Genomic DNA, 26,216 nt, shown 5'->3' on the forward strand with positions numbered 1-26,216 from the left:
TTTAAGCGGCACAGAAAGACATAGAAACATAAGAACAGGGGTAGAACCTTCATCCCCTCAAAGCTTTAGAACATACAACCAGACTTAAAGTTTAATAATTTCAGAACCTTTTGGGTGAGTAGTGGAGATTCCATGACGTGTGGGGGATTCCTTCTTATTTGAAATTTCTTTCGATGACATCAGGAAGAGACAGAGTTTCCGCCCCCTCCAGAGTTTTCGCTGATTGGTTTGAGGGACCATCATTCAGACACATCTTCGGGTTATGATTGGTCGGATCCGGCTATGGGGGCGGGAAGATGTGATGGTTAAAAGGACAAGTCCCGCAAAGAAAGTGAGACAGAAGTGGAGCCGAGCCCATCACCATGAGTTCATCTGATCAAGCCAAATCCGGTAAGAGACTGAGACTGGCATTGAGACTGACCGAGACTAATAGGGCATTAAGACTGACTGAGACTGGCACTGAGACTGACTGGGACTGGCACTGAGACTGACCGAGACTGATAGGGCATTAAGACTGACTGAGACTGGCACTGAGACGGACTGGTACTGGCACTGAGTCTGAGTCTTGGATTGGCACTGACACTTACTGAGAATGGCACTGGGACTGGCACCAAGTCTGAGTCTGATACTGAATCTGAGACAGGGTCTAACACTGAAACTTGCTCGGAGTTACATCTCGCTTTGTCTGGTCTTTAACCGTGTTGGAGGTGTTTGGCTGTTGGGAGGGAGGAAGGGAGATGTTGAAAGTTACTGAGCCAGTGCTGACTGCAGCTGCTGAAGTGGGCATCGCTCTGCTTTCGGCCGGCGACTAGAAGCCTGTATTTCTACCATATAGACAACACATGCTGCAAACTGTAAGTAGGTGTGGCAGCGTCTGTGGAGAAGGAAACAAGAGTTTGCGTTTCAAGTCTGTGACCCTTTGTCAAAACTGGCAACATTTCTGATGAAACGTGACAGACCTGGAACATTAATTCGGTTTCTCCCCCCACAGATACTGCCTGATCAAATGAGCATTTCCAGCATTTTCGGTTTATAATTCAGATTGCCAGCATCCGTAGTATTTTGCCTTTTGTAGTTGTATTTTCGTATGGAGTTACCTTATCCTGGGGTTAGCCCTGGTCTGTGGGGTCTGAAACTTTGAGATTAGTTGACTGTTTCTGATCACCCTCCCTTACACTGTACTTTCATTTTCTAATCTTTTATTCCAGCTTAAAGTGTCTTTTAAAATTTGTTCTTGGGTGTGGTTGGTTAACAAGGCGGCAACACAAAGCCCAGCCCTTGTTACACTGAAGGCATTAAGTTCAACCTATAACATAGGACTGGAGTCATAGAATCATAGAAAGTTTAAAGCACAGAAAGAGGCCACTTGGCCCATCGTATCTGTGCCAGCCAAAAAACGATCCCACTATTATAATCCCACTTTCCAGCATTTGATCCATTACCCTGCAGATTACGACAGTTGAGGTGCATATCCAGACTCCTTTTGAATGAGTTGAGGGTTTCTGCCTCAACTACCCTTTTGGGCAGTGAGTTCCAGACCATCACCACTCTCTGGGTGGAAAAGGTTTTCCTCATCTCCCCTCTAACCTTTCTACCAGTCACTTTAAATCTATGTCCCCTCATCACTGACCTCTCTGCTAAGGTGAATAGACCCTTCACCTCCACTCTATCCAGGCCCCTCAAAATTTGGTACATTTCAATCAGATCTCCCCTCAGCCTTCTCTGTTCCAAGGAGAACAACCCCAGCCTATCCAATCATTCCTCACAGCTGCATTTGTCCAGTCCTGGCAACATCCTCGTAAATCTCCTCTGTACCCTCTCTAGTGCAATTACATCCTTTCTGTAATGAGGTGACCAGAACTGCACACAGTACTCAAGTTATGACCTAACCAATGAGTTATACAGTTCCAGTATAACCTCCCTGCTCTTATATTCTATACCTCAGTTAATAAAGGAAAGGATTCCATATGCCTTCTTAATCACCTTATCAACCTGTCCTGCTTCAGGGATCTGTGGACATTCACTCCAAGGTCTCTTACTTCCTCTACATTTCTCAGTATTTTCCCATTAATCATGTATTCCTTCGCTTTGTTTGATCTCTCCAAATGCATCACCTCACACTTCTCCAGGTTGAATTCCATTTGCCACTTTTCTGCCCATCTGACCAGACCATCAGGTTCCCTCCTTAAAACCAGGCAGTTTGTTTTTACACTTTTTAACAGTCATTTCTTCTGCCGCCAGCCCACAAATTTCCATATTTACTGGGCCCTTTTGCAACAGGTGGTGTCAGGACTGTGCAGGACCTGCAATTCCATGAGTTAGTCAGGGCCTCCAGTGGATCCAGTAATAGAAAAAGGTAATCATTTAGGGTCACCAAATCTTTGAACAGGATCCCCGGGTTAAAAATGCTGCCGCTGATTGCAAGAGACCTCATGCAAATTAGGGACCCTGAGTGGTTCTAGTGACAGAAAGAAGAGTTGATTTAAGGGCACTGAACAGGGTTGCTGTCCTCTTATTGAGAGTGATACCATTCAGGACAAAGTAACTCACTTGATCTGCACCCCATCAACCACCTTCAACATTCGCTCCCTCCACCAGTGATGCACAGTGGTAGCGGTGTGTATCATCTACAAGATGCACTGCAGCAACTCACCAAGGTTCCTTCGACAGCACTTCCCAAACCTGCGACCTCTACCACCAAGAAAAACAAGGGCAGCAGACACTTGGGAACATCCACACCTGCAAGTTCCCCTCCAAGTCACATACTATCCTGACTTGGAACTGTATTGCCATTTCATTACTGTCACTGGGTTAAAAACCTGGAATGCCTCCCTAACAGCACTGTGGGAGCACCTTCACCACACAAACTGCAGCAGTTCAAGAATGCGGCTCACCATCACCTTCTCAAGGGCAGTTAGGCGATGGGCAATAAATGCTGACCTAGCCAGCAACATCCATGTCCTGTGAATGAATTCTTAAAAGTCTATAACAAAACCAGCTATGTACACCTGCCAATCTCCTAGTATCTACTTCCTGAGCTGGTTGCTAGAGACTGCGGGACACTCTAAGGTTAAGATTAAAGACTGTGCATTAAGTGATGCTGAGTATTCACAATTGCTGAGAACTCATTCATGGTATAAGGATAAAAGCCCCTTAAACTCCTTTTATTCTCTCTGTTGAGCTCATCAACAAAATCTGGTTGACTGAAGTTGGCATGGGCAGATGCAGCAAGGTGCCCTAGCTGATGTACAATCGGAAGAGTTTATGTTTCCTAACTAAATGGTGTGAGGTAATCCAGTTGTAATCTAGGCTATGTCCTGGAATGAAGCCTTTTCATGATTATATCCATGGCTTTGTGTTGTGCATCATACTTGGAGGTTGGTTGCAGGTCTCTGGTGGTGTGTTTTATTAGCACCCTAGGTGGGGATACATCTTGTCCTTCAATCATTACTTTCCACCTGGGATTGTGGCAGAGATCAGAAACCAAGTCCTGTCTTGGCAACATCATCTCTCAAGACCTCAGGACATTTCAAAGTGCTTTATAGTGAATTAAATGTGACAGTCAATTTACATGCAACAAGATGCCACAGACTGCAATGAAGTAATGATCAAATACCTGTTTTTTAAAGATAATTTTGTTAAGGAGTAGATATTGGCTGGGCCACTTCGGAAAACACCCCTGCTCTTCTTTGAAATAGTGGTGAAATAGGAAATGTCTATCTGAGAGGGCAGACAGGGCATCTGAAAGACAGTACCTCTGAGAGTGCAGCACTCTCTCAGTACTGCACTGAGTGTCAGCCTGGACTATGCACTCACGTGTCTGGAGTAGGACTTGAACCCATGATTTTCTGACTTAGAGGTGAGAGTGACACTGAATTTTGACTGATAATCTTATTTTATGAAATGACTGTATGCAGTGAATCACGAAACCTATAAAGTACAGTTTGATTGTTTGATATTAGATGGCAAAGTTATTTTAATGTTAGTCTGAACACACTCAGACTGTTACATTTTAACAAAGCAACTTAACTAAATAAGACTTTTCAAAAACTTTCAGTGTGGAATGAGGATGAATTTGATGCTGTCCTGAATGAATTCAATATGGTCATGGAAGACCTCTCCTGCTCTGCAAACACTGGTGTTCAGTATGAGGAGCATTTAAATCAAATGAAGAGGATGGGTGCTACCAGTGCTGTTGACAGTGGAATCGATGACTCGGAGAGTGAGTAATGCACAGTTTGTGTGATTATTAACTGTTTGATAGCTCCCATGTGGATGTGAGGGGTGGGGTAACAATTGCATTTTACTGTTACAGTTCAGATGTTTTTGTTTTAAATTCAAAACAATTGAAAACTGGCCAAATGGCATAAGTTTGATATTTTATTGCATGCAGGTTTTGGGATTTACTCACAGTGTACTGTGAATCACTGCTGACTAAACATCAATGCACAAGCTGTCTTTAGTTTGTACAAAAGTTAAGCAGAGGTTCATAGTTATCAAGAGATGCTCATTTTAAGGGCTGCAATGTCAAGAGGAGATTGATGTGGTCACAGAACTGTCACTGTATTAGGTTGGAAACATATTCTTTGATGCTGATATCTGTGAAAAGGTGACTGAAGTTCATTGGGGAGAAAGGAATAGAAGGGTATGCTAATTGGGTTTGATGAAGAAGGGTGGGAGGATAAACACTGGCAAAGAGCTATTGAGATAAATGACCTGTTTCTGTGCTGTACATTGTATGTAATTCTATGTTATTGGTTTTGGAGGGAAGATGTAGGTCCAACCCATCCCCAGTTACCCTGAGAAGGTGATGGTTGCCTTCTTGAGTGGTTCTATATAACTTAAAGGCTTGCTGGGTCATTACAGAAGGCTGTTAAGAGTCAACCACATTGATGTGGGGCTAGAGTCACATATAAACCAGATTAGGTAAGGACAGCAGATTTTCTTCCCTAAAGGGCAATACTGAGACAGTTGGGTATTTACAACAATCTGACAGGCTCATGGTCACTTTTAGTAATACAGATTTGGTTTTCTAGATTTAAGAAAGCACAGTGAATTCTATTCCTGAAACTGCCATCTGAATTTTTAATCCAGGTCTCAGGATCACTAGGCTAGTAACATAGCCACCACCTTCGCAAGGGCAGTTAGGGATGGCCAACAAATGCTGGCCTTGCCAGCAATGCCCACATCCCCATGAAATAAATTTTAAAAAAAAACACACTTACTAAACCCACAGTACAAATTGTGTATGGTTGCCTGTCAAGTCCCCTCATCAGTCAGCACGAGCTGCTTAAGTTGCTCTTTGCATGGCCGCACTATGAGTCACCCACCCCCAAGGAAGCTTGTTCTACTGTTACAGTACAAAATGGGTCTCTTAATCTGTCCATTTTTATAAAGGATGCCTTTCTCCACTTTGTTAACTTCCCTAAACAAAAGTGTCACCATTCTACATAAATGTGTTTTCCCCTGGTATGAAGCCGAGGTATAGAATATAAGAGCAGGGAGGTTATGCTGGAACTATATAAATCATTGGTTAGGTCACAACTTGAGTACTGTGTGCAGTTCTGGTCACCTCATTACAGAAAGGATGTAATTGCACTAGAGAGGGTACAGAGGAGATTTACGAGGATGTTGCCAGGACTGTAAAAATGCAGCTATGAGGAAAGATTGGATAGGATGAGGTTGTTCTCCTTGGAACAGAGAGGGCTGAGAGGAGAAACAGAGAAACATAGAAAATAGGAACAGGAGTAGGCCATTTGGCCCTTCAAGCCTGCTCCGCCATTCATTATGATCATGGCTGATCATCCAACTCAGTAACCTGTTCCCGCTTTCATCCCATAGCCTTTGATCCCTTTAGACCCAGGAGCTATATCTAACTCCTTCTTGAAAACATACAAAGTTTTTGGCATCAACTGCTTTCTGTGGTAGCGAATTCCACAGGCTCACCACTCTTTGGGTGAAGAAATTTCTTCTTATCTCAGTCCTGAAAGGTTTACCCCATATCCTTAGACTATAACCCCTGGTTCTGGACTCCCCCATCATCGGGAACATCCTTCCTGCATCTACCCTACCAAGTCCTGTTAGAATTTTATTGGTTTCTATGAGATCCCCCCTCACCCTTCTGAACTCCAGCGAATATAATCCTAACCGACTCAATCTTTCCTCATATTTCAGTCCTGCCATCCCAGGAATCAGTCTGGTAAACCTTCGCTGCACTCCCTCTATAGCAAGAACATTCTTCCTCAGATAAGGAGACCAAAACTGCACACAATATTCCAGGTGTGGCCTCACCAAGGCCCTATATAGTTGCAGCAAGACATCCCTGCTCCTGTACTTGAATCCTTTCACTATGAAGGCCAACATACCATTTGCCTTTTTTACCGCATGTTGGACCTACATGCTTACCTTCAGCGACTGGTGTACAAGAACACCCAGGTCTTGTTGCATATTCCCCTCTCTCAGTTTATAGCCGTTCAGATAATAGCCTCACATTTATCCACATTATACTGCATCAACCATGCATTTGCCCACTCACTCAACCTGTCCAAATCACCCTGAAGCCTCTCTGCATCCTCCTCACAACTCACCCTCCCACCCAATTTTGTGTCATCTGCAAATTTGGAGATATTACAATTAGTTCCCTCATCTAAATCATGAATATATATTGTGAATAGCTGGGGTCCTAGCACCGATCCCTGCAGTACCCCACTAGTCACTGCCCGCCATTCGGAAAAAGACCCATTTATCCCTACTCTTTGTTTCCAGTCTGCCAACCAATTTTCTATTCATCGCAATACACGCTCCCCTCTCCCATGCGCTTTAATTTTGCACGCTAATCCCTTATGTGGAACTTTGTCGAAAGCCTTCTGAAAGTCCGAAGAAACCACATTCACTGGATCCTCTTCATCAACTCTACTAGTTACATCCTGGAAGAATTCGAGTGGATTTGTCAAGCATGATTTCCCTTTCGTAAATCCATGCTGACTCTGTCCAATTCTATCACTGTTCTCTAAGTGCTCTGCTATAAAATCTTTGATAATGGACTTCAGAATTATCCCCACTACTGACGTCAGGCTGTCTGGTTTACATTAGCTACCCTCCAACCTGTAGGAACTGTTCCAGAGTCTATGGAATCTTGGAAGATGACCACCAATGCATCCACTATATCTAGGGCCACTTCCTTAAGTACTCTGGGACGCATACCATCAGGCCCTGGGGATTTATTGGCCTTCAATCCCATCAATTTCCCCAACACCATTTCTCTATTAATACTTATTTCCTTCAGTTCCTTCCTCTCACACCTCCCTCTCTCTCCACCCCCTCCCTCCTGTGTTCCCCAACATTTCTGGTATGATATTTGTGTCCTCCTTTGTGAAGACAGAACCAAAGTATGCATTTAGCTGGTCAGCCATTTCTTTGTTCCCCAAAATAAATTCCCCTGTTTCTGACTGTAAGGGACCTACATTTGTCTTCACCAATCTTTTTATCTTCACATACCTATAGAAACTTTTACAGTCAGTTTTTATGTCCCCCGCAAGCTTGCTCTCGTACTCTATTTCACCCTTCTTAATTAATCCCTTTGTCCTCCTTTGCTGAATTCCAAACTGCTCCCAATCCTCAGGTCTGTTGTTTTTTCTGGCAAATTTGTATGCCTCTTCCTTGGATCTAGTGCTATCTCTAATTTCCCTTGTCAGCCATGGTTTGGCTACCTTTCCCGTTTTACTTTTGCGCCAGACAGGGATAAACAATTGTTGCAGTTCATCCATGCGCTCTTTAAATGTTTGCCATTGCCTATCCACCATTATCCCTTTAAGTAACGTTTCCCAATCCGTCATAGCCAACTCGCGCCTCATACCTTCGTAGTTTCCTTTACTAAGATTCTGGACCCTAGTCTCAGAATCAACTACGTCACTCTCCATCTTGATGAAGAATTCTATCATATTATGGTCGCTGATCCCCAAGCGGTCTCATACCACTAGATTGTCAATTATTCCTCTCTCATTACACAATACCCAGTCTAGGATGGCCTGTTCTCTAGTTGGTTCCTCAACGTATTGGTCCAGAAAACCATCCCGTATACACTCCAAGAATTCCTCCTCTGCAGTATTGTGACTAATTTGATTTGTCCAATCTGTAAGCAGATGAAAGTCACCCATAATTACAGATGTTCCTTTATCGCATGCGTCTCTAATTTCTTGTTTAATGCCATTCCCAACATCACCACTACAGTTTGGGGGTCTATATACAACCCCCACTAACGTTTTTTGCCCCTTAGTGTTTCTCAGCTGTACCCATACAGATTCCACATCCTCAGAACTAATATCTTTCCTCACTATTGCGTTAATTTCCTCTTTAACCAGCAATGCAACTCCACCGCCTTTTGCTTTTTGTCTGTCCTTCCTAAATACTGAATACCCCTGGATGTTCATTTCCCATCCCTGGTCACCTTGCAGCCATGTCTCCGTAATCCTGACTATATCATGCCCGTTTACATCTATTTGTGCGATTAATTCATCCACTTCATTGCGAATGTTCCGCGCGTTAAGGCAGAAAGCCTTACCACTATATTTCACTGTTGCCCTGTTTGATTCTGGCCCTTGATTTCTCTGCCTATCACTTTTCTTATTCCCCTTATTGTCTTTTGTTCTTGTCTTTGAACCCCCCTCCTCTGACTCCTTGCAAAGGTTCCCATCCCCCTGCCATTTTAGTTTAAATCCTCCCCAACCACTCTAGCAAATACCGCCCCCCCCACAGGACATCAGTCCCGGTCCTGCCCACGTGTAACCTGTCCAGTTTGTACTGGTCCCACCTCTCCCAGAACCGGTCCCAATGCCCCAGGAATCTAAAACCCTCCCCCTCACACCATCTCTTCAGCCACATATTCATCCGATATATCCTGCTATTTCTACTCTGACTGGCATGTGGCACTGGTAGTAATCCTGAGATCACTACCTTTGAGGTCCTACTTTTCAGCTTACTTCCTAGCTCCCTATATTCTGCTTTTAGGTTCTGATTTAAATGTACCAAATTTTGAGCGGCCTGGATAGAGTGGAGATGAAGGGTCTATTCACCTTAGCAGAGAGATCAGTGACAAGGGAGCATAGATTTAAAGTGATTGGTAGAAAGATTATAGGGGAGATGAGGAAAAACTTTTTCAGCCAGAAGGTGGTGGGGGTCTGGAACTCACTGCCTGAAGGGTAGTTGAGGCAGAAACCCTCAACTCATTCAAAAGGAGTCGGGATATGCAAAGCATGTTGGAATCTCCCGAGGTTGTGAAAGGTGCCATATTAAAGCAAGTCTTTTATTTTCTTCTGATTAATTTTGGCAGTGATGACATGAATTAGGGTGGGGTAGCAACACATCCCATGTCACTGCCCTTAATAGTTGAGAGAAGCCCAGATGCTTTCCCTTCATGCCTGCAAGTGTCTTCTGCTGATAAACCTTTGATCAAACTTGCCGGGTGAATGAACACACTCCCTGATGCTACTGCACTGTTACAAGGGTTGCAATTTCAACCAATTTTAACCTGCCCATTGGTAAACTGACAGGATTGGGTGCAACATTGGTTTTATAACTTGACCAATTTTACTCCCCATTGAAGTCATTGGTTGGAGTCTATAACCAGTATTCCAGCCGATTCTGTGGGCTTCCCACTCAGGGAGTTAGATTAAAATTAAACCAGGCATGTGGAAGCTTCTGTTTACAACCCTACCCAATTGTGTTGGTCCTTCTTATTTACTGTGTTGTTTTTTAGGTCTCCTTTTGACTGCTTATGACGTGGAACCAATTTATAATGCTTATTTGAACCTGCTTCATGTGTAGAATTATAATGAAAATTTGCCAACTTGGTCTGAAATTGGGCTCATTAAATGTATACCAATCACTGGCAGGGATCAATGCCAGATCATCAGTTTCAAGTACCTGACCTAACATATCATGGAATCAAAATGGCTCTGAAGCATGTTTATTTGTTTCTCTTCCTCCTCAAGGGAAGGGGAAAGATTGTGTGTATTTTTGGTCTGCTTTAAGTGCACTACTTTTAGTATCACTTCATGCATGTGGCCACTATGCATTAGTCAGCAATGAGTCATAGTCACTTTCAATTCACTCATGATAGACACTATTCATATAGGGCCTTACATGGCCTCAAAATATCCCAAAGTACTTCACAGTCAATGAAGTACTTTGGAAATGTAGTCACTGTTGTAATTCAGGGAAACACAATTGCTAGTTTGCACACTGCAAGGTCCCACAAGCTGCAATGAGATGAATGACTGGTTAAACCAGGGCTATTCGACATATGGCCCACGGGCCAGGATCCGTCTCGAAATTTCCCACTGTCTTCTTCTTACAGAGTGGTCTTTTTAAAAACGTCGCGCTGTCAGTTTCACAGCTGACAGCTGCTGACATTGGGAACAACCATTTCCCAACACGCTAGGGATATTCCAGCGGGTTCTGACTTTTGTTTTACACGCCTGCTGAAAAGCCCCGAGTCCGTTGGGAAATGGCTATTCCCAATGTTTGCAGCTGCCAGCTGTGAAACTGACAGTGATCTTTCTGAAAAGAAGTGACCAACCATCTGCTGAGCGTTCCACTCTCTGCATCTGTGTGGGAGAGAGTGGGAGAGGGAGGGGGAGAGAGACTAAGGGAGAGGGGGGAACAGAGAGTGAGAGAAAGGGGGACAGAGAGAAAGAGAGGAAGGACAGAGAGAAGGAGAGAGGAGGGGCAGAGAGAAAGAGAGAGAGAAAGGGGACAGAGAGACGGGGGACAGAAAGCGTAGGGATCAGGTAATACTGTGCGGGGTACACTGAGCGGGGAGTGGGGAACACTGGAGACACAGGGGTAGAGAAAAAGAGTGGGGGAGAGATACAGAGAGAGCCAAAGAGTCATTAACTTATGGCACAAGAAGAGGCCACTTTGTCCATCGAAACCATGTCAGCTCTCCATGGAGCTATGCAGTCAGTTGCAAACCTTGGCTTGATCCTTGTAGCCCTGCAAGTCTATTTCTCTCAGGTGGCCATCCAACTTCCTCTTGAAGTCATTGATCGTCTCCGCTTCCACCACCCTTGTGGGCAGCGAGTTCCAGGTCATTACCACCCACTGCTTAGAAATGTGCTTCCTCATATTCCCCTTGCATATTTTGTACAAAAATTTGAATCTGTGTCCCCTAGTCCTAGAAGGGAAGGTGGTGGGGGGGGGGGGGGGGTGGTGGTTGCAGGTTGGGGGAAGAGAGAATGAGATACACACACACCGTGTAGGGAGAGGGGGAAGAGAGATCAAGGTCTCTCCAGAAAGGTGAATATCTATCCAGAATACTCTGCATTGCTACATCAAGTGTACGGGCTGAGATTGACTACTTATTAAAGCAAAAACAATGCCAGGAATGTCAGTAAATCAGTTTACAATATAGTGATGAAAAAGTCAATAAATTAGCCTTCTCATTTAAAGCTTCTTCACAAAAATACACATTTGTTGTTGTTTTTATTGGTAAGATAAATTTTTAATGCCTTTATCTTTCGAAATTTGCTCACTGGCCCCCTGGGCCGAGCAAACATTGTAATACAGCCCTCTGCCTGAAAAGGTTTGACAACCCTGGGTTAAACTGAGGTAAATAACCTGTTTGTGGTGTAGGCTGGGGTACAAACATCTTAATGAGGACTGGACATTTTATAATGTGCAATCTTAAAAATAAAGTTATCATTCTGGAACTTGAACAGAACAGACTCTACCCTTGCTGAAGTCTGATCTGTGAAGTGGGTGCTGACCTTTGATGTTGATAATTTATCTGAAATGCGTATGATCCTGTGTAAACAGCAGGAAAAAGCAACACTCTTGAGGTCTCACTTTTATTACTAACAGGTACGGGTTCGTCTGCTGCGAGCAGCTTAAACTGTAGTATTGAGAAACTGAATTCAGTCGGCACGGCAACAACCAAAGGTAAGATCTAAATAACTTACATTATTAAAGCCTCCTATCTTTCCTCTTGGAACTGTTGCAGTGGTGGCAGTAGTGTCTAGGTACCTGTGAAGATAATCAACTATAAGTGTAGGTTGGTGACCAATCCTGCCTTTCATCTCTCATGGAGTTGAGGGTAATATATAAGGATGGATAGAGGATTGGTTAGTGAACAGGAAGCAATGAGTGGGCATAAATGGGGCATTTTCCAGTTGACAGGCAGTAGTGGAGTGCCACAAGGATCAGTGCTGGGGCCTCAGCTATTTACAATCTATATTAATGGCTTAGATGGAGAGACAGAGAGTAATGTGTCTAAGTTTGCTGATGATACAAAGGTAGGTGGAAAGGTAAACTGTGGGGAGGACACATCGAGGCTGTGAAGAGATATGGACAGGTTAAGTGAGTGGGTAACAAGATGGCAGATGGAATATAATGTAGGGAAGAGTGAAGTTATTCACTTTGATCGTAAGAATAGAAAAGCAGAATATATTTTAAAAGGTGTGAAACTTGTAAGTATTGATGTTCAAAGAGACTTGGGTGTGCTTGTACAAGAAACACAAAAAGTTAACATGCAGGTACAGCAAGTAATTAGGAAGGCAAATGGCATGTTGACCTTTATTTCCACATCTGGAATACTGTGTGCAATTTTGGTCTCCACCTTTAAGAAAGGATATGCTTGCATTGGAGGCAGTACAGCGAAGGTTCACTAAATTGGTCCCTGGTATGAGGGGGTTGTCCTATGATGAGAGGCTGAGTAAATTGATCTTATATTCTCTGGAGTTTAGAAGAATGAGAGCGATCTCATTGAAACATACAAGATTCAGAAGGGGGCGTGAAACTGGGAGATTGTTTCTGCTGGCTGAGGAATCTAAAACATGGGGACACAGACTCAGGATAAGGGACCGATCATTCAGGACTGAGATGAGGAGAAATTACTTCACTCAAAGCGTTGTGAATCTTTGGAATTCTCTACTTCAGAAGGTTGTGGATGCTCCATCATTGAATACATTTAAGGCATAAGGGATAGACAGTTTTTTGGTGTTTCAGGGAATCAAGGGATATGGGGAGCGAGCGGGAACGTGGAGTCAAAGCCGAAGATCAGCCATGATCGTATTGAATGGCGGAGCAGGCTCGATGGGCCATATGGTCTACTCCAGCTCCTATTTCTTGTACTCTTGTGAAACCCACTCCTTATTGGAATTGTGCATTGTGAGTGTGAAGATGTGTTTCAGTTGCTGTGATATCACTTATTGTTCTAGAATCTTCAATAATTTCAGTGATATCTGGGAAATGACATAGAATTCCAATGAATTCCCCAGTCCCATGAGTTATTTAATACTGGTGGTAGAGCAGATTTGTTAAAGGGGGAGTTGGGGTATACACTGCAACAGGGTTTCCGTCTCTTCTTTTCTCATTCAGCAGGGGTGTATGTGTCTTGCTCTCATTTATCCTCATTTCCCACCTGAACCTCCCTTTTGATCTTCTCCACCCTCCTTCCAACAGAGTATCTGTCCCTCTCCTCCAAAATGCTCACTCGCTTCCAATGTGTCCACGTTTCACATCCCCAAAGCTCTCATCTTTTCCCGATCGCTTGCTTTCCCTGCCTGCCATGAGATGGGATCTCACTCAATCTTTCTTTTTCAGAAAGATTTCTTTCCTTTTACATTTCCTTTCACCTTCTTGGTGCCACAGCATAGCTGCAATACACAAACAGCCAGACGTTCATTCCAGGGAGTTAGGTCCCTGTGCCTCTGTTTGTTTATCAGGTCCATTACTGATTACAAGATAAGTGCATTCTTGTCTCCATGCCTTGGAACCATAGGTTACCTGATCTCTTCTAACAGTGGTGGGTATGTACATAAGTGGGGTACCTTTACACTGGGCCTCCCAATAAAGGAGTGGGGTGTTAGGGTTGGTGGCCAGGTAGGGATTGCCAAGCATGGGAGAGAGATTACCTTTCTGGATTATCAAATTGATATGTCCATTATGTCACAAATATAATTGTTACATATCTTAGTAAAGAATGAGATATTTATAATCCAAATATTATTTGGTACAGTGATTAGTTTAGAAATGGCAGTCCAGTAATCAGCCTTAGGTCTGTGTGGAATCTTGTTAATTGGTTCTGAGATCTAATTGGTTCTGATTGGCTAATGGGATAGCAATCTCTGGGGTCTGGTTATTCAATGAGTTATGTTGTGAATGGTTAAGGGACAGTTCAATTCTGCAATCAGACCCTTCAAAGGGATGTCAGAATATTGTAGCATTATTTTCACACACCTACTCAGACAGAAGTTCTAATAGTTACTGACTCAATGAACTCTAGCCAACCCTGCACTAATTTCTTCCCCATGTCTTCTAAGGGGACCAATTCCTGATGACACATATTTGCAAGGAGTTTCCAATACCTCATTCAAGCCTGAGTTTCGACAATGAGTTAGGCTTTTGGCTATGGAGATATCACAGCTGAATGTGATCTTGTCCAAGCAATTTTTTCCAACAGGAGTATAGCCAATCAGATCAGAAATCGTGGCTTTCCTCATTCACCAACAATGTGCATTGTGCCAATTATACCACTCTTACCACAGCCCTGGGTGAGATCAGTACTTACCAGGAGTGAAGCTGGGATCTTCCTGATCTGTATGGTTCAGTAGTGCTCAGATAGCCTGTCTGGTTTAACCCCATTAAATTATTTCCGAGATTTTGTATGCAGAAAAGGCCTGGATACTAAAATGAACTGTAATCTCCTGTAGGAGGAAAGTGGAGACAAATGGCTGGATTTTATGCAGGAGGCGGGGCTCCCAGTGCCGGGCCGAAAAGATGGGGGGAACATTTTTTCTAACCCCCAGAGTGATCCTCTGGTCTTTTGGGGTCAACATTTAAGGAGGCGGGATCCCCGTCCCTTTAAACACTTAATAAGGACAGGGAACCCATCCCCAAGAGCTGCTGGCCAATCACAGGACCGGTAGCTCTACAGTATCGGCAGTGCCACCAGTACTGCAGAGGCCTCGGACCCAGGCCCAGCGCTGGAACTCCGGACCCAAGGTAGGTGAGGCGGGGTCACTGGGGCTGGTCTGGAAGGCCCCGGCAAGTGGGGGTCAGTGGGGTAAGCGTTTGGTCCAGGAGGAAGGGGGCTCCTGGGGATACGGTGATTCCCAGGGCAGGCAGGGGGGAATCCTCCATGGGCCGCAAATTGCCCACAAAGGAGGTTACACCCCTCCAACTGCAAGGCCACAGAGAGGGCGCCTTGTTTTAAGATCCCAGCGGTGGTGGGAAGAGGCCCTTAATTGACCATCAATAGTCCACTCAAGGGTCTCAATTAGCCTCTGGGCGGAAAGACCAACATTGGCCTATCCCGTCGCCAGGAAGATCGAGCCTGGCAATCCCGGCATCGGGTTCTGTGGCGGCCGCTGCCGCTCTGATTCTCAGGCTCTCTCCGCCACGGAACCTGATGTCGGGCTGGGAACAAAATCCAGCCCAAAGTGTGCAACTAAGGGATTTAGATTCATTCCACATAATTCCAGAATTAGCAATTTAAATTTAACACTGTGAAACATGAAGTACTGCAATGAGCAAAACAAATTATGGGTTATAAGTATACATATATTTGAACTGGCACAGGGAGACTTAGGAAAGGGTCAGGGAATAATTGCTCCAAATGCCTGGACAATGTGGCAAAGCAATTAGTAAGTGATAGAATATATAGGGCGAACCGCGGTGCTGGTAAGCCTTTAACATTCATGGAACACACTGCATTAATTTTAATCACTAGCATCCCTTAACAAGTGTTGAGAAGAGCAACAAAACTGATCCAAAGGATTTACTATGAAGACTTCGCTGCTCACAATGCCGTCTGCTCTATGTTGGGGAGGCCGATTGCAGATTGGGTGACCACTTTGTGGAACAACTCTGTTCATTCCACTCGCCTGTCATTTTAATTCTCCACCTTGCTCTCAGACTGACCTCTCAATCCTCAGCCTCTGCAGTGCTCCAATATAGCCCAATGTAAGCTCGAAGAACAGCACCTCATTTTTTGATTAGGCAATTTACAGTCTTCCAGACTCAACACTGAGTTTAACAATTTCAGACTGTAATCTCTGCCCCCATTTTATTTCCTTTTCCTTTGCAGGTTTTAGTTTCAGTCTCTTTTTCGGACGGCAGCTGTTCATTATTTCTGTTAGTCAAGAAGCTCGACGCCATCCAGGACAAAGCTGCCCACTTGATTGGCACCCCATCTACAAACATTCACTCCCTCCACCGCCGACGCACAGTGGCAACAGTGTGTACCATCTACAAGATGCACTGCAGCAATGCACCAAAGCTCCTTAGACAGCACCTTCCAAACCCCCGACCACTACCAACTAGAAGGACAAGAGCAGCAAATACATGGGAACACCACCACCTGCAAGTTCCCCTCCAAGTCACACACCACCCTGACTTGGAACTATATCGCCGTTCCTTCACTGTCGCTGGGTCAAAATCCTGGAACTCCCTTCCTAACAGCACTGTGGGTATACCTACCCCACATGGACTGCAGCGGTTCAAGAAGGCAGCTCACCACCACCTTCTCAAGGGCAATTAGGGGATGGGCAATAAATGCTGGCCTGGCCAACGACGCCCACATCCCATGAATGAATAAAAACAAAAATCATACCTCCTCTAGATACAGCTTTTGTTTCTTTACTTGTTCCATTGCCACTCCCTTTGACCCTGCACCACCATCCCTTTTGTCATTTAATCTCTCCTTGCCTCCGCCCTATCATAGACCTTCCCTTTTGTTCTTTTTCCACCCTCCACCTTTCAATTGCTTAAAACCTATTACATTTCTAACATTTTCCAGTTCTGATGAAAGGTCATTGACCTGAAACGTTAACTCTGTTTCTCGCTCCACAGTTGCTGCCAGACCTGCTGAGTATTTCCAGCATTTTCTGTTTTTATTTCAGATTTCCTGCATCTGCGGTATTTTGGTTTCGATCCAAAGGACTGTTTTTATCAGAATAGGGATCATGGGTGATTTGATTGAAAACGTGTGAAGGGATCAGGCGGAGGAGGTAGAAACAGTCTATTTGCAGTGGTTAAGGAATGTAGAGGAAAGGGCTGGTGATCATAGGTAATTATTGGGATATAATAGAGCTGGGGGATTAAACGTAGAAGGGGTAGAAATTCATCTTGGGCAGTGATGTAAAACTGGCGGTATTGCATCGGCTGCCCATTATATACCCCACCTGATACTTACTTCAATATCTTTATTTTCTTGTGCATGACAAAATTAAGCAATTTAAGCATAGTGTATTGTGACCTTGCTTTACTCCAAATGGAGTGTGTAAAGGATTGCTCTTGCTATCCTTGAGTTATTCTCAACCTGTCGCTTAAATAGTTTGTTTTTTTCCCTTAAGCTAAACTTGGAGACACAAGGGATTTGGAGGATTTTATTGCCGACCTGGACCAGACATTAGCAGGTATATAGTCCTTTTGCTAAGTATTTGGATAACTCTAAAAGGCTTTATTTACAATCTGCATTGCCACTTGTTTACCCTCTCGCCATGGATGAACTGTTCTCTAGTTAAACACTAGGTGACCATGACGGGAGCCAAGCTGCTGCCACCTCCCATTAGTTTTTTTCAGTGCCTTATCAGTTCTTCACCTGCACTTAAATATGGCTCTGCTGCCTTGTTGCTCCAGATATGCGATTGGTTTAACACTACTCCCTATAGTCCCAGATACAAAACCAATGTAAAACTATTTCCTACAGTCCCAGATATAAAGCAAGTTTTCGATGTTAAATAACCTGCTCAGCAATAGTTCAGTTCAGGTTCTGCCAAAACCAGTTGGCTCCAGGCTCATGGTAGCCTTCATCCAGATATGGTTGCAAGAGTTGAATGTCAAAGGTGAGAAAAGTAGCTGGCTTCTACATCGAGGCCCATTCAATCGAACCTGGAATCATGATGGTTGTGGTTGTCAGAGGCCAGTTTTCACAGCTCCAGGACATAACTGCAGAAAGTGTCCTGGGCTCAACCATCTTCAGCTACTTCATTGACCTTACCTCCATCATAATGTCCAGTTTAGGATGGTTCTTTGACAATTTGTCGATTGTTGTAAAAACCCATCTGGTTCACTTATGTCCTTTAGGGACGTAAATCTGCTGTCCTTACTTGGTCTGGCCTACATGTGATTCCACACTCACAGCAATGTGGTTGGCTCTAAATACCCTCTGAAATGGCCTAGCAAGCCTCTCAGTTCAAGGGCAATTAGGGATGGGCAATAAATGCTTGTCTAGTCAGTGATGCCCACATCCCGTGAACAAATATAAAAAAAAAATTGCATATGATCATGTCATGCTAGGCCCCCACCTGCCAAGAATGAGGCACATTAATTTTGTCATGAACATTGATTTCAAACTGTTGCTGGAGCGAGGAAATGACTTGTTAAACAGATCAGCCGTGGCTGGAAAAGATATTTGCATATTAACAGACAGTGCTTGGAAGGACAAAGGACCATTCCCTGACACATTCAACCCACAATGGACCTTGATCACCAGGTATTGTGTGTAAGAGGAGCATTCCAGAGACTGCTAAGGTGCTACAATCCAGGACTGGTTAGACCAGCTAGTCATATGATGAACTGGCTGTTCCAGGGTCTTTTGCAGCAGTGGTTTTGAAAAGTCTGGCCTAGTTAAGGTTAAGGTCAATGGAAACATTTTGATGGTGGAAAGCTTGCCAATGTTGATTGTTAGGGAGAAGTGGTTAGCTTTTTCCTTTGTCAACGAAGTAACTGCGTGGCAATTGTGGCATCACGGTTACCTGCTTCATGTCTGCCCAAGATGTTATCCAAATACTGCTGTAGGCTGGCATGGGCTGCTTTATTATTGGAGGCTGCATTGCAAATTGAGCTGATTGTTATGACCAGGTGAGAAAGGTGTCTGGGGTTCCCTCTCAGCCTTCACCTGCCTGTAGCCACAGAGAGTTTGAACTCAGAAAGACTGTTTGCTCCTGGACTGAGAAGATCTCTCCTGTCTGCTCCCATCTCTTTCTCACAAGTCTCTGAATCCACTGAAGGCACATGAACCCTAAGAGAGAAAAGTCTCCGACAGCGAACAAGATGTAAGAAGAATACTGGGCCCCAACAAAATGCAAGATCTACCTACAATCAAGGACTCTACAGTGAGCTCGAAGAACCGTAGCAAAAACCCTCTTCAGATATTGCCTCAAACTTTTCCACTTTATTTCTTCTGCTCTTTTCTGTATCTATCTGCACTTGTGTATTGCGTATGCATGCTAGCGTGGGCGTGTCGTGTATCCGTAGATGTTAACTGAATTAAAGTTTAAATTTAAAAATTTCAACCTTTCTTCTTTGAACCTAAGAAAACCTGTTTGTGCTGGTTTCTTTGCCTTACAATTGGGAAGCGGTAAACAAGGATTGAGCAAGGGGGTGCTAAAAACACGGTGTGTTTAAAATTAAACTCTGTTATGGTAAGACCAGGTGAAGGCTGAGAAGGAACCCTAGACACCTTTCTCACCTGGTCTTAGCAATCAGCTCAATTTGAAATGCAGCTTTCAATAACGAAGCAGCCTATGCCAGCCTGCAGCAGGATTTGGATAACTTTTTGGGTAGACAAGTAGCAGGTAACCGTGATCTCACAATTGCCAAGTAGTTACTTCATTGAAAAAGGAAAAAGCTAATAATTTCTCCCTAACTATCAACCTTGGCAAGCTTTCTACCATCAAAATGTTGCCATTGACCTCAACTTTAACTAGGCCAGACTTTTCAGAACCACTGCTACAAGAGCAGGACAGATAACCTTAAATCCCCAAGAACAAATATTTAAAGTTACATGGTGTTTATAGTTAAGCTACTCATTGATCCTGTTAAGGTTCCTGTAAATAGCTACAGAATGATTCTTTATCTTATTGGACAAAAGACTAACATTTATATGCCACCTCAGGATGTCCTAAAGTGCTTTACAGCCAATGAAGTAGTTTTTGAAGTGTAGTCAGTGTTGTAATGTAGGAAATGCAGCAGCCAAATTGTGCACAGCAAGCTCCCATGAAGCCAATGTGGTAATGGACAGATAATCTGCATTAGTGATGTTGACTGAATGATAAATATTGGCTAAGTCACCAGGAAAAGACTCCCCTGCTCTTCTTTGCCATGGGATCTTTTGCATTCACCTGAGAGGGCAAAAGGGGGCCTCAGCTTAAGTCACATTGAAAAGGTGGCACCTCTGACAGTGTGGCACTCCCTCAGTAGTACACAAGAGTGTCACTCTGGATGGCGCTATTCAAATAAGAGCAGGGAAGCTCTCCCTAGTGTCTAGGCCAATATTTGTACCTCAACCAACATCACTAAAATAGATTATGTGGTCATTGTCTTATTGCTGTTGGTGGAACTTGCTGTGTGCAAATTGGCTGCCCTCTTTCCTGCTTTGCAGCACTGACCACATTTCAAAAATGCTTCATCAGCACTAAAGCACTTTGGGACATCCTGAAGTTGTGAAAGATTCCACATAAATGTAAGTCTTTATTCTGAGATCCCACTTGCTCTTGTTTGCAGGTGAAATAATGAATACTTTGAAATTGAGTTGCAATCTATCTCCCTCCTTCCCTTCCCTCATATCCTCACAGTCATCTGGCTTCTAATCTAAAGCATTAAACTACTAACTGTTACTTCAAGTGTTGGGTTAGCTAACAAACCCTTAAACAATCTCTCTATTTTAGAATGCTTTCACTAATTTGCACCTAAAAAAGTGATCTTAGGGGTTCACCGTAATTGCCTTTTTAATATTGCTTCCAAGGATTACAGAATACTGAACTACTTCTCATTATCTCCCACAACCTCACCATACAGATGAACCAAAGTATTGGGTGAGGTTGCGACAGTTTGACTCCTGATTTAACTTGAAATGAAGAAAACTTGCCCTGGAAGAATATTTCATTACTCTGTAGGCAGAGACAAGTAAATGTTTTAGACAGGAGTTGTAATGTAGCTCTGCAGAATTTCTTTTTTCAAACCCTGTTATTATTTGTGGCAGTTTACACTGCAATTAACAAACACAGCCTGTAATGAACTGCCTTCTTCCCCTCCTTCTAATGTGCCTGGTACAATGTGCAGTAAACATTTTTTCATGTTACAGAGATGATGTAACTAGAGGTGACACACCCTACTCCTGTTTCTCAACAAAACGTAATGCTTGAATATCGTGCTGACCGGATGCAGCCTCGGACAAGCTTGGCTCCTCATGCTGCAGCACTTGCTTGCAAAGTTGAGATGAAGACTGGAGCGGAACTGTTTAAGAGATGCTGCTGCCTTGTGCAGGCAACCGACCTACACAGGAAGGAGGTTGCATTGCAAATTGACTTATTTTTTTGTTGTTGCAGACTTCCTATGTGTCATGTTGAAAGCAATATCGTGTTCTGCATTGCCTGTAGCTCTCTCGAGGCAAACAGCAATCTTAACAGCAACTGATTGCTATTTCAAAACTGGAGATCGAGATACTTACATGTACATTTTGTAAAGTAAATATTTATCTATTTGAAACCAATAAAATACTCGAACTCTTTATATTTTGCTTTCTGAATTAATTTTTCTCGAAACACTTTGGGGTATGAGTCTGTCTTGTGTGGCACCACAAACAGGTAATAGGGAATTGGCAGTTTGTTTCACTATCACTTATTTCTCTGTCCCAGGATATTCAGGTGGGGTCAGGGTGATGGTTTGTTCTGGGTACAGATCCCACTTCAGGACCTGAACACACAATCTAGGTTGACAGTGCTGTGCTGAGGGAATGCGGCAATGTCAGAGGTGCAATCTTTCATATATGTTAAACTGAGACCCGTCTCCCCTCTCAGGTAAAAGATCCCATGGCACTACTGGAAGAGGAGTTCTCCCACTTTCCTATCCAATACCTATTCCTCAACCAACTTTGCAAATGGATTAGGAGTCTTACTAGTAAGGCAGATGAATTGAGGGCATTGATTAACACATGGGAATATGATATTATTGCGATCACAGAGACATGGTTGAGGGAAGGGAAGGACTGGCAACTCAATATTCCAGGGTATAGAATCTTCAGGCGTGACAGGGGAGTGTATAAAAGAGGAGGTGGCATTGCACTGTTGATCAAGGAGTCAATTACTCCAGTAAGGAGGGATGATATCTTAGAAGATTCCTCAAATGAGGCCATATGGGTAGAACTTAAAAACAAAAAGGGGGCAATCACTTGGCTGGGAGTGTACAACACGCCTCCAAACAGTCAGAGAGATATAGAAGAGCAGATATGTAGGCAAATCCAAGAGGGATGCAAAAATAATAGGATAATAATAGTAGGGGATTTCAACTTCCCCAATATCAATTGGGATAGTCTTAGTGCAAAAGGCTTAAAGGGGGTGGAATTCTTAAAGTGCATACAGGAGAGCTTTTTGAGCCAGCACGTAGAAAGTCCGACAAGAGAAGGGGCGGTACTGAACCTAGTCCCAGGGAATGAAGCCAGACAAATGGTAGAAGTGTCAGTGGGGGTGCATTTCGGGGATAGTGACCATAACTCTGTAAGATTTAAGGTAATTATGAACAGAAAAAAGATGGATCGGAAATAAAGATACTGAATTGGGGGAAGGCCGATTTCAATATGATAAAACAGGATCTGGCCAAAGTGGACTGGGAGCAGCTACTTGTAGGAAAGTCTACATCAGACCAGTGGGAGTCATTCAAAAAGGAAATAGTGAGAGTTCAGGGCCAACATGTTCCCGTAAAGGTGAAGGGGAGGACCACAGGTCCAGGGAACCCTGGATGTCAAGGCATATAGAGGATTGGATATAGAAAAAAAAAGAGGCTTATGGCAGATTCAAAGAGCTGAAAACAGTGGAGGCTCTAGAGGAGTATAGCAAGTGTAGGGGGGTGCTTAAAAAAGTAATTAGGAGAGCGAAGAGGGGACATCAAAAAACACCGGCGGGAAAGATAAAGGAAAATCCCATGGCATTTTATAAGTATATTAAGGGTAAGAGGATAACGAGGGAAAGAGTAGGGCTCATCAGGGACCAATGTGGCAATCTGTGTGTGGAGCCGGAGGACATAGGTGAGGTTTTAAATGATTACTTTTCATCTGTGTTCACTATGGAGAAGGACGATGTAGGTGTAGAGATCAGGGAGGGGGATTGTGATATACTTGAACAAATTAGCATTGAAAGGGAGGAAGTATTAACCGTTTTAACGGGCATAAAAGTGGATAAAAGCCCAGGCCCAGATGAGATGTATCCCAGGCTGTTATGTGAAGCAAGGGAGGAGATAGCAGGGGCTCTGACACAAATTTACAAATCTTCTCTGGCCACAGGAGAGGTGCCAGAGGACTGGAGGACAGTGAATGTGGTACCATTATTCAAGAAGGGTAGCAGGAATAAACCAGGTAATTATAGGCCAGTGACTCTAACATCAGTGGTAGGGAAACAATTGGAAAAATTCTGAGCGACAGGATTAATCTCCACTTGGAGAGGCAGGGATGAATCAGTGATAGTCAGCATGGCTTTGTCAGGGGGAGATCATGTCTTACAAACTTGATTGAATTTTTTGAAGAGGTGACTAGATGCGTAGATGAGGGTAAAGCAGTTGATGTCGTCTACATGGACTTCAGTAAGGCTTTTGATAAGGTTCCACATTGGAGATTGGTTAAGAAGGTAAGAGCATATTGGATCCAAAATTGTCCTAGTGGCAGGAGGCAAAGAGTGATGGTCAAAAGTTGTTTTTGTGAATGGAAGCCTGTGACCAGTGGTGTACCGCAGGGATTGGTGCTGGGACCCTTGCTGTTTGTAGTGTACATTAATGATTTAGACGTGAATATAGGAGGTAGGATCAGTGTGCTTGCAGATGACATGAAAATTGGTGGTGTTGTAAATAGTGAGGAGGAAAGCCTTAGATGACAGGATAATATAGATGGGCTGATAAGATGGGCGGAGCAGTGGCAGATGGAATTTGATCCTGAAAAGTGTGAGGTGATGCATTTTGGGAGGACTAACAAGGCAAAGGAAAAGACAATGGATGAAGTACAGAGGGTCAGAGGGACCTTGGTGTACTTGTCCATAGATCACTGAAGGTAGCAGCACAGGTAGATAAGGTGGTTAGGAAGGCATATGGGATACTTGTGTTTATTAGCCAAGGCACAGAATATAAGATCAGGGAGGTTATGATGGAGCTGTATAAAACGCTAGTTAGGCCACAGCTGGAGTACTGTGTAAAGTTCTGGTCACCACACTATAGGAAGGATGTGATTGCACTGGAGAGGGTGCAGAGGAGATTCACCAGGATGTTGCCTGGGCTAGAGCATTTCGACTCTGAAGAGAGACTGGATAGGCTAGGATTGTTTTCCTTATAGCAGAGAAAGCTGAGGGGAGACCTGATTGAGGTATACAAAATCATGAGGGGCATTGATAGGCTAGATAGGAAGAAACGTTTTCCCTTAGTGGAGGGGTCAATAACCAGGGAGCTCAGATTTAAGTTAAGGGGCAGGAGGTTTAGAGGGGAGTTGAGGAAGAATCTTTTCACCCGGAGCTTTGTTGGAATCTGGAACACACTGCCTGAAGGGGTGGTAGAGGCAGGAGCCTTCATAACTTTAAGATGTATTTAGATGAGCACTTGAAATGCCATAGCATACAAGGCTACGGACTAAGTGCTGGAAAATGGGATTAGAATAGTTAGGTGCTTGTAGGCCAGTACAGACACGATGGGCCAAGCGGCCTGTTTCTGTGCTGTATAACTGTTTGACTCTATCTATTTCATTCACTTTTGTGGGATCTTGATGTGTACAAATTTGATGTCGCATTTTTCTATGAAGTAACTATGACCGCAGTCAGCTTTACAATACTTTGAGACATCCTGAGGTTATGAAAGGTGTTATGCAAATTTCTTAAATGATCTGTGATCTTAGTTTATTTTGAAGAACAGATCTAGCACAATTTGTTTAAATTTTCAAGTTAACACTGCCAGCAGGGAGCCTTGCCTACTACTTGCAGATTTCAGGATACTTGGGCCCACCATCTATCATCTTTTAAAATGAATGGAAAATCAAGGGCGGGTGGCCATAGTTTTAAGATCCATGTCAATGGTTGCTGAGGCTCACACAAGATGATGAAAGCTCAGAAATCTGTTTCTCTTCACTCCCCACCAGTACTTGCTGTATTCACTTGTTCAGAGCCTGTGGGGAAACTGAGTTCTGTCAAAGGCCCTATCTTATTTGGCCTGATAACTTTCAACTCTCTAAACATTCTTTTATTTCCCTTTGTAATATGAATAGGAAATCGGGCATCAAAGCAATTGAGCTGTAAGTGGAAGTAATTTTTCAAGTGCAAATTAGCAGAGTATTTCTGTTGCTTCCCAGAGGAATACAAATTAAAATTTCTTTCATAATTCAGTTTCAGCTTGTCAAGTCTGTGTTAAGAGACAATAATGAGTACATTATGCTACCATTCATGTCTTCATTTTGAACATTAGTTTCATACCTAACAAAGGTTGGAATTAAAGAGATGAAGAGTGGGTAGCTTGCGGAATAGCAAGAGGCAGGGCATTAAAGATCAGGTGGAGACAGTTTGTCTAATTTGATAGGCAGTGTGAGTATTTGTGGTTGTCAACCCTCCTGGTGTCTCCAGCAATTGAAGATTAATTTCTTGAGCATTCCTGTGTGAAAAAAAAACTGGGGAAAAAAAAATCACCGGTGGATTATTGATCAAATGCTGCAAACAGTGACATGTCGGGTGACCAATGGCGGGAGAGTATGTTGTGTATTGTTGTCGCGTAGATCGAGTGTTGTTTACAGAAGTCTCGGAGTCTTTGTAGGGCTAAGGATTAACTCATTTATTATATACATATAACTATTTACACTCTCCAGAAGCCCGTCTAGCCAGAAGACCTTGTGCTGCTTCTAGCTTCTTCCAAGCTCACGTGACTATTACACCATCATCACTACAGTGGGAGGAGTTTTCTCTCACTGTCTCAAACATTAACCCTTTCAGGCCCTTATACTACAAGTTGGTTGGTGGTCATTTGATGAAACCTCCTGGAATATGGTCCAGCCAGAGATGGCAAATGGAGCCATTTTAATGGAGGTAAGAGGAGGAGAAGGAATGGATGGCCTGGGAGAGTCTGGCACTGCAAAGATCAGGGGCTTGCTCCTGGATAAGAAGAAGAAGAAGAGCTGCAGGACTGACCAGCAGGAAAGGATTTTTGCAGGAAGACTGATATGTTGGATATTAGTGAATATAATTCTGTGCAGTGACTAATGG

The 26,216-nt window shown here is 43.6% G+C and overlaps 1 protein-coding gene across 1 annotated transcript; it reads left to right on the forward strand.

Moving 5' to 3' along the window:
- Positions 1-310: 310 nt before the first annotated feature.
- Positions 311-21,513, forward strand: LOC137377802 (regulator of cell cycle RGCC-like). The gene is made up of 5 exons (XM_068047871.1): positions 311-390; positions 4,058-4,222; positions 11,860-11,937; positions 17,352-17,414; positions 21,086-21,513. Exons 1-5 carry the CDS (start codon positions 363-365, stop codon positions 21,094-21,096), a joined length of 345 nt encoding a protein of 114 aa, XP_067903972.1. The 5' UTR covers positions 311-362; the 3' UTR covers positions 21,097-21,513.
- The last annotated feature ends 4,703 nt before the right edge of the window (positions 21,514-26,216 follow it).

Source organism: Heterodontus francisci, chromosome 15, assembly GCF_036365525.1.
Source record: "Heterodontus francisci isolate sHetFra1 chromosome 15, sHetFra1.hap1, whole genome shotgun sequence".
Lineage (NCBI taxonomy): Eukaryota > Metazoa > Chordata > Chondrichthyes > Heterodontiformes > Heterodontidae > Heterodontus > Heterodontus francisci.

What these genes read in the sequence shown, in the direction of transcription:
- LOC137377802 (XM_068047871.1), top strand. Translation starts at nt 363, where the DNA reads ATGAGTTCATCTGATCAAGCCAAATCCG. An exon ending in ATCTGATCAAGCCAAATCCG is followed by an intron (nt 391 to 4,057) that starts GTAAGAGACTGA and finishes AAAAACTTTCAG; the next exon opens with TGTGGAATGAGGATGAATTT. An exon ending in TGGAATCGATGACTCGGAGA is followed by an intron (nt 4,223 to 11,859) that starts GTGAGTAATGCA and finishes TATTACTAACAG; the next exon opens with GTACGGGTTCGTCTGCTGCG.